General features: G+C 40.6%; 1 protein-coding gene across 1 annotated transcript in view; it reads left to right on the top strand.

The window, feature by feature from the left end:
- The window catches only part of LOC138146447 (heparan-alpha-glucosaminide N-acetyltransferase-like), a 283,193-nt gene that overhangs the window by 270,211 nt on the left and 3,743 nt on the right, over positions 1–9,239 (top strand). The window contains exons 13-14 of the mRNA XM_069068364.1: positions 2,216–2,286; positions 6,380–6,492. Coding sequence (XP_068924465.1) covers positions 2,216–2,286; positions 6,380–6,492 — 184 coding nt within the window. The remainder of the gene's footprint in view (positions 1–2,215; positions 2,287–6,379; positions 6,493–9,239) is intronic.

The raw sequence follows: 9,239 nt of genomic DNA on the forward strand, positions 1-9,239 counted from the left end.
AGCATATATTGACATTATATCCAAATACTAAATCCTTTGGGAAATAACTGGACAACGGGGGTACCATATCACATCAATTTGTTTTTTGAATTAGGAACAAACCTAAGCCAACCCATTTATCTTAAGCAAGGCAAGAAGCATCAAGTGTGGCCTAGTATATGAAATGGAAATATCAATGACAGATCTGTGGCTTACAACTAGGTCCGTAATGTCCCTGTGGAAGCAAAGGATCATAAAGTCACAGGTTTAGGGGCAGATTTCAAGCTGGAAGGGACTTCTGAGGTTTAGTCCACCTCCTTTGTTTTCCCAGATAAGCAAACTGAGGCCTGGAAAGGTTAAGTGATTGCCCAAGGTCACACTGGCAGTAACTGAGAACAAACTATGTTCTTAGAGTACTGTGTTCCTAGATAAAAAGGGATTCTTTGGGAAAAAAAAAATCCATCCTAGTCTTATTTTTGTCTTCTAAAATGTTAAATCTGAAATGACAAGTGGCCATCATTGCTTTTTATCTATGACAATTATTTTTATTGTAAAAATAGGACTCTAGCCAATCAAAGCTAGAGGAAGTCATAGGTTATTAGTGGGGAACCAGTCAAGGATGGATTAACTGTATGCGTAATCTAATCATCAGAGTTTCTGATCTCTAAAATGCCCAGACTCTTTGACCAATGACCCTCATAGTCCCTTAGAAAAGGAAAATGGTTCAGAAAAAAAATGTTCTTCAGGTTGTAGAGATGTTTTTCCATCTTTCTTGCTAGACAGGCAAAGTTTCTGGAAGAGTTAATTAGGTTCACTCCTTTATATAAAGAATACTTGCTCTATTGAGATTAATTCTTCTAAATCATTAGAGGTACTAATAGAACCCTACGTATCCCAACTTTATTGTACTAGACAAAAAAACGTCCCATCTCTGACATGTTAGGATGCCCCTTTGTTGGAGAGGGGTAAGTTCCTTTGTGGGGAAGCAAAGTGTTACCTATTATACCCATTTCCAGGACTTTACTGTAGGATTTTCCGAGACCTGTAACTGGTTGAGAAGGTATAGAATTAGATTGTACTAAAGGTTTACTAAGGAGAGTTTTATTAAAGATCTTATCTGTAGGGTTCTTTGAACCCAATTATCTATGGGTTTAGGGGTAAAAGCAAAAGAGTATAATAAGCAATTAAAATTATATAGATAGGATAGTAACCAGTTAATCTGAGCACAAATAAATGAATGAAGGAATTAATAAATTCTGTCTTTAAATTGCCAGTGACATTACCAAAAGGTTGGCCTTAGCTTGTTCTCCTAAGTGAGAGATCAAAGGCCCTTAGCAGAAGTCTTTAGTTCTGTTATTTGGGTTTCTACATATGTATAATAACTCGGATTTTATGGGTCAGGGAGAAGAATGAACATAAACTTCCAATATATAAAAATTTCAACATGATGTTGTAAGATCTCAGTGATTAAGATGTGGGTATACATAGTTATATTTGCTAACAAGCAATGGCAATGCATTTTGATCTCCCAAGGAAGGTTAGCCCTTGCAGTTCCAAAATTCTAAGATGCACATATAGCCTAATACCTATCATAAAGAGGGTCATAGGACAAATATAGGGATAGGCCTGGGCACTGAGAAATTAAGGGGGCCAGTCTTTAATGGGCCCTATCGTAGAGGGATAGATTAGATGAGCCTGGAAATGTCTTCTAGTTCCATGATTCTTTGAGTTTCCATAGTTTACAGCAGCCTGAATATCCCTTAAATTCCAAGCCACTCACTTCTGTAAAATGACTTAGCTTTCCACTTTGGCAACTTAGTTCATTTGAAAGTCTTCACATTGAGTGTAATTAAAGAGAAAAAATAACAAGTAGTTCAAAGATGATCAGAAACACCTGTCATGAAGCACTAAAATCCAAAGATAATTATTTGGAAACGTCATTCTTCCTATTGTCTGCTTCCTCTTTGGAGAATGTCCTTTGTGACATGCAATGACTTTCCCAGGACAATACTCACTAATCCAAATTGACCAGTGATTTAGACCATGTCTCTGCTTACATTCTTGTTAAGCAATGCACCTCTTAATTCACCAATCAATGAAAACACTTAAGAGTCCAGCATGGACATCTGTCACCTTCTCCCTGGCCCAACTCCACCCCAGTTTCCATGATTCCTGAAGTAGACCTTTGCTTCTATAAAATCAGCTATTGACCTGTTCTTCCTTTTGGATCTCTCAGGGGACTCTCTCAGCTATCCTAACTCTGGGCACACAGAACGAAGGATTTATTCCAGTCAATAAAAACCTCTGGTAAGTGCTTTTGAATCTATCCAGTGACATCATATAAGAAAAGGGGCTATCATAACTTTTAGGCAAAGAAAAAAAATGTGTAGTATGTTATCTACTCTGCCTTCCAGCCTAACTGGTCCACTTGCATCCCCCATGAACTAAACATCTATTTTATGCCCTCTCTCCTTGCATTTGTACATAGCCGGACCTATGCCTGGAATATTCTTTTCATTCCTGCCTCTGAATCTTCATCTTGCTTTAACGTACAGTTCAGGGACCACTTCCTCCCTGACACATTTCCTTGTGTTTAATTATTTAAGTATATTTTGCCCTCTCCCCGTGACAGTTTAAGCTTTTGTCTCTCCCCCTCCCTCCAGTAGCTAACACAGTGTTTTTTATACTCCCATGCAAGGGATTCATTCTTTAATTTCATCAAGGTAGTAACCAGGGTCTCCTGATCAACAAATAAAAAGTTTGTTGAATTTGTTGAAATCCAGTGCTCTTTCCTCTACACCTCACTCCCCTGGCTCTGAGTCCAGTGCTCCCTCCATACTGTCCTAGACGATGCCATTTTCCTGGCCTCTCAATGCTAGAAAGGATTAGGGCAGCTTTAGTGGACTTATTAGGTTGGCCTCTTGCTCAAGAATTAGGTAAAAATCCTGTTCTAAGAATTGAGAGATGTGGCTCCTCTTCCTAACTCTGCCCTATGCCTGCAGGCAAGCTGACCGATCTCTCTGGGTTTCAGTTTCTTTATCTATAAAATAGGATAATTATACTTGCCTGATCCCCTTCACAGGGATATTCTTTGCATACATGAAAGTGCTTTGCAAATTGCATGGCCCTGGCCAAGTGCTGGGGACTGTTATGGGATAAATGTTCATTCCTCAGAGACTCCAATTTCTGAGACTCCCCTCAGTTCCTGCCAATTGACAAAAAAAGTTTGTGTTTTTCAATAACCATGTTCCATGGGCTAGCATCTTTTTACATTCATGACTTTGCTACTGTAATAAGGTTTTACTTGAGGTTCTGCTAAATGTTCCACATGTAATTAAATGTTTAGGCATCAATCTCCCTTATCAACAGCCATATGAAAAATTAACCTGCACCCTGTTTCCCAGCATCACTCTGAATTGCCTCTGAATGATAACTAATAGTAAGACTTTCACAAGGACCTTTCTTCTAAAGTCATACGTGTCACCCATTCATATTCACATCATCCCAATTCCTGTCCCAGTCTGTGCAGATGCCCAGTATCATAACACAACCTTCTGGCAAACACCGGAGTTCTCATTGACTTTTTCAATCTATTTTGTCTCTCTTGCCCTAAGCAGGAGAAAAAAAAAAACAGTTCTCATTAATGTAACCTTAACTACTTTAAGGGATGTGGGAATGTAGGTTGTCCCCCCATCCCTTGGCGTAATACTGCCCAATGTGAGCCTTAAAACACTGGGGACAGATCGTAATGGCCTTGTAATAGGACATCAGTGTGTAAGTCCTCTCAGCCTGCAGCAGAGATTCACGCGTGCTGGTGAAGACCCTTCTGGGAGAGCTAGGAGAGTAACTGATCACTGCATCTTAGAGAAAAGTGGGAAAGAGGGGACAGAGTCAGGCAAGAAATGGGAAGCAAATGATGAGTCCTCTTAGGAGCAACAGAGAGGAAGAAGGTGTTAATGCATACTGACAAGAAACCACTAGGGCCAATTGCTCTATTCAGATATTTTGGCAGCCAGAGAGAGAGCAGGGATAAGTGTTGTAATGAAATATGTTCAGGCCCTGACATGACCTTAAGCTGTGGATGTAGATCCATCCTCCCTGCAAGGCCCTTCTGACAGGTCCACAAGTCCCTCTGTTCCTGAGGCATATGGATTGGGAAATGACCTCCCTTTACTGTTCCCCACCGCCATCCAAGAAGAAGTGGACCCCAGATATGGAAAGGGAGAGAGAATTACCTTCACTTGGATTTCAAACAGGGAGAGGCCCCATTCCCTTTCTTAGAAAGTACATTTAGCTCTCCTTTATCCAGGACCCAACTTGTTAAAATAGCCTAACATCTGGGGGGTGAGGGCAAGAGAGAGTAGGAAACAGAGAAGACCTGAGGTCCTTAAATGACTGGGATTCTGCAGTTTGACATTGTCCATGTAAGAGGGAGAAACTCAGATGAGATGGAACAAGAGAGACTCTCATTTTCCTCCCTCACCTGCTCCCAGGAAAGTTCCAGCCTCGGAAGGGGGCCAGTTCCCATAGCATTTCCAAACTGGGCAAACTGGGGACTCTTACAGGATAAATGCTCATTCCCTGAGACTCAAATTCCTGAGACTCCCATCAGTTCCTCCCAAATGAGAAAGCTCTTGTTTTCAGTAATCATGTTCTATGGGGAAGTATGGGATAGTGGCAGACCTGCCTGGGGGACAGAAGATCTTGAAACTTAGTTTTGTCATTAACTTCATGACCTTCACATTTTTGAGCCTCAGTTTCCTCATCTATTGAAATGAAAATAATCTATTTTACACAGGGTACTGTGAAGGTCAGATGGGATAACAGATGTCAAACACTTTGGGAATTGCAAAAGCCCTATATGTGTCTTCTCTCACACTAAACATATGCCTATAGAAATGCCCAATCTTTAGGTGAATGAGTGTGGTCTATATTTAGTAATCCCTAAGCCCCTGTGAGTGAAAGATTGGTCATTCCCCAGGATAGCAGGAAGCCAATTACATCACAGGAAACCATGGTGCTAGACGCACATAATCATGACCATTCCCAGCTGAGAATTTGTAGCAAGAACAAAACATGTGGACACAAATCAGCACCAAGGCTGCCTGCTGCAGAGGTCCCCATGAAAGGACATGCAGTCATGCTGGAGAGGAGCCAGGTGATTGCTTAATGGCTACAAAGTACATCCAACCTCATCAAAGAAAGTACATTTCCCACATCCGAGGCCAGACTCAAGCCCAATAGGTAGATCTTTTATTCTCTTGTTGTAGTTTCAGACCACATCTTTTGAAATCTCAAATCCTTTTTCCTGTCTTGCTTCAGGTACCTAGAGGCTGATCCCCATAAGGATCCTGGGATCTACCATTCATTCATTCATTCATTCATTCTGCATCTATTATGTGCCAAGCAGTTAGTGAGACAAATACAGGTACCATTCCTGAGCATAGCTTGAATACTGTCTCCTAGAAAAGGACTTTCTTAATTTCATCTGAGTCTTGAAATGATTTTGGATAATTTTGTATGCACTTCACATTTATAAACTTGTGCATCCAATAGGATGTTAACTCCTGAAGGGCAAGGACTATTTCATTTTTATCTTTTTTTTTTTTGATCCTCAGTGCCTAGAATGGTGTCTCAAAAATAGTAGACTGGGGCAGCTAGGTGGCGAAGTGAATAAAGCACCTGCCCTGGAGTCAGGAGGACCTGAGTTCAAATTTGGCCTCAGACACTTGACACACTTACTAGCTGTGTGACCTTGGGCAAGTCATTGAACCCCAACTACCTTGCCTTTCCCCCTCAAAAAAAAAAGAAAAAGAAAATAGTAGACTATTAATTGATGCTTGGAAATTTAATTAAACTGAGTTGAATCCTTGTTCTCAAAGAGTGTATAACTATAATATGGAGTTGAAACAGAGGTACAAATAAGTATGGTAGAAAGCATAGGTTTAAAGAAATTGTTCTGAGAGTCAAGAGAAGGAAGAGATTATATTCAGCTGTGAACAGAGACAGGCAGAAGTATCAAATTATGCTTCATGGAGAAGGTGGGTTTTTTTTATGTAGACCTTGAAGGATAGGTCAAGTTTCAATAAACTACAATGGGGGAGGGGGAAAGTGAATTCCAGGTGAACAGAAAGATATAAGTAAAGGTCTATATTTAGGACAATGATTGGTGTAGGGCATACAAGAAGAGGAATAAAAAGATTAGAAGCTTGCTTTCAAGCTCATGGTCTAGCTGGAGGAAATAAGGCTAACACACTTGGAACAGTTCAGTCCACACCTAATTGATCCACACTTGGATCAAATCCTGAGTCATTGGGTGTAGGCAGTTTCATATTGAGAGTACCATATGCTTGATTAGGTAGTGTCCATTTCTGACATCTCTATTTCCTGTTCTCACCAGGTCTCTATCCTTTGTCACAACCACCAGCTGCTTTTCCTTCATCCTTCTGGGCCTGCTGTATTACATCATTGATGTGAAGGGATGGTGGAGTGGCTGTCCTCTTATTTTCCCAGGTGATTTGCAAGGTGGAGAGTGTTGCCACACAGGGACCTTCCTCTAGGTTGTTTGTAGGAACAGTGGGGAATTTCCCTTTTGGGAGCCCCGGACCTATTATCCCACAGCTTCCATTTCATGCATTAAAAATTTGCTCTATCTCATGTCCAAATTCCCCTTAGATGGAACAACTGATCTACCTGTAGGAAGAGAAGGACAAAATCCAAGAGAATGAGTCAAACTTGTAACCAGTTGGACCAAAGCAATTTGATATTATCTTGGGAGATTTTGAAGAGGTGATTTATCAAACACACATAGCCTTGAGTTGGACTTTCTAACCTGTGAAAATTAAAATCTGATGGGTAGTATCTCTCTGTCCCCTGGAATGTTGTGCAAATATAAAAAAAAAATTAAAAATGAAGCGGGAGAATTTGTATTTCTCAGTCTTGGTGGCCAGAAGATATATAGTATATGAAATTGATAAGATTGTATCCTTGCTGATGATTAACAACCAAACAAATAATGACTGAATAGCTACTCTGCACCCAGCACTGTGCTGTACACTGCAGAGAGAGAAAGGAGGATACAGCAAAGTTTAACATGATCCCTCCTCACAAGATGTTTATAATTTAATGGGGGGGGGGGGAGAAACCAATTCAATTCAATAAGCATTACTGCATTCTTATATACCAGGCACAGTAGTAGGCACCAGAGATACCAAGATGAAAATAGAACAGTTCCTACCCTCAAGGAGCTTACATTCCACGGATGAAATTGTGAAATTCTCAGAGGACCATGACATCAGGGAGATGGTGACATGATTTGCAATTGAGTTTGATTTGAGTGAGGGAGGGCTGTGCAAAGCCACCAGCCTCACTCTCTCCTCCAGAGCCATCTGGGTCCAGTGGCCCGATATTGATCCAGATGACTGGAGATTGCCCAGAATGCAGTGGGAGACCTTGGCCCTTTTAAGCTAAAATCTTCTCAGGCAATGACCATTTAATGAACAGGCTTCTTTAAGAAGTGAATTAAGGAATGGCCTCTTTAATTAAAAACAAACAAACTGGGAGGGGAAGACAGTCAGGGTTACTGGTCAAAAGAGAAACGGTTACTATTTACATTGACTCTGAGTCAAGAGAAACCAAAAGTGACCATTAGGTGGTACTTGGGCAAGGAAGTATTTTGTAATAGAGGAGGGATAGGGGGAAGGGGAGGAGAGGAGAGGGGAGGGGAAGAAAGGGGAGCATGAGTTGCCCAGTTACCCAACTGGAACTGACCAGCTGGATCCCAACTGGAGAGCAAAATAAGACAAAGTATAGTTTCGTGATGAAAGATGTATCCCCATGAAAGTCTTCCTCTGATGCCTCTTCATGGTATACAATTGACCCTGAATTTTCAAAGACTGGAAGTTCTTTTAGATCCTACCAAACTGGGATAATTTTGAGCATGATAGGTCCAGTTACAGACTGTGTGTCTGTCATTCTAGGACAAGTCCAGCTAAATTCTTAGAAGGTCATCACCAAGTTAACCAGAAGGTCATTCAGTCAAAAGAAGTAGTAAAGAGTATTTATTAAATAAGAATGATAATAATTTATAGTCATGGAGAAAGCAGTCACACAGACAAGATTATCTATCAAAATATAGAATATTTGGTGTACCATTCTATGTTATCATTGAGGGGTGGAGAAGTCGGGGAAAGCTTCACAAATGAAGTGGGATTCTAAGAATGGTGAGTTTCCTTAACCAAGTATCCTCAGAAAAGAGTATAGGTGAGAGAAAGTGGGCATGTGTGAGGCTACTTGATTGGGCATATCCAGACTATTCTAGGGCAAAAAAGAAATAGGAACCTGAGGAGTCAGTAAAAGAAGTCAGTGTGGGAGTACAGAAGTAATGCTAAATTTGTAGCCAGAGAACCCATGCTCACAAAGTACCAACTGCAACTAACTAGAAAGGTTATTTTCCTTCTTTTACCCTCACCCTCATGTTGGGGTAGATGACCGTCTAAGATGTCCTCCAGCTGTGATGATGGGATTATAGATCTGCAGTTAGAAGGTACCTCAGATGTCATCTATTTCAACCCCTTAATTTTTCAGATGAGGAAACCGAGGCCCAGGATGTACATACATGTATGTATGTATATGTATATATATATGCATATAAGTGTGTTTATATGTCTGTATTCATTCCTATGAGTTTGGTTAGATTGCATTGGCTTAGATTATAATAGGAATTCACAGTCCTTGTGAATTAGACATGGGACTTTATCCTGGCTGTTATTCTAAGAGGTTCATAAGTAAGAGTATTTCCAAATAGATTTTTACTGCAACAAAAAGAAACACCTCTTCCCTACCACCTTTGAACTCCTGACTTTTCCTGATATGAATAAGAAAACCAGAATATGGAAGACTGCCAAAGATAATCACATGCCTTATAGAAACCACCAACATCAAGAATCTTGAAGGACAGTCTTAAAAGTGGCCTGATAACTAAACTTCTGATTCCTGCTTTGGTACCTATGGTGGCAGAGCAGCCCCACTGGGAAGCTCACCTCTTTGGGAAGCTGGGCTTTCCCATCAAGATGAGCTCTTGGGGATTTTTGTCTCATACCATTACATCAGCCTTACAAATAGCCCAAATACTTCTTTTATTATTATTATTATTATTGCTTTTTGGAGGGCAGTTGGGGTTAAGTGACTTGCCCAAGGTCACACGGCTAGGTTTGTGTGTGTGTGTGTGTGTGTGTGTGTGTGTGTGTGTGTGTGTGTGT

Source organism: Petaurus breviceps, unplaced genomic scaffold (assembly GCF_028583685.1).
Source record: "Petaurus breviceps papuanus isolate PSGF00001 unplaced genomic scaffold, PetGlider_PUasm1.0 90762, whole genome shotgun sequence".
Lineage (NCBI taxonomy): Eukaryota > Metazoa > Chordata > Mammalia > Diprotodontia > Petauridae > Petaurus > Petaurus breviceps.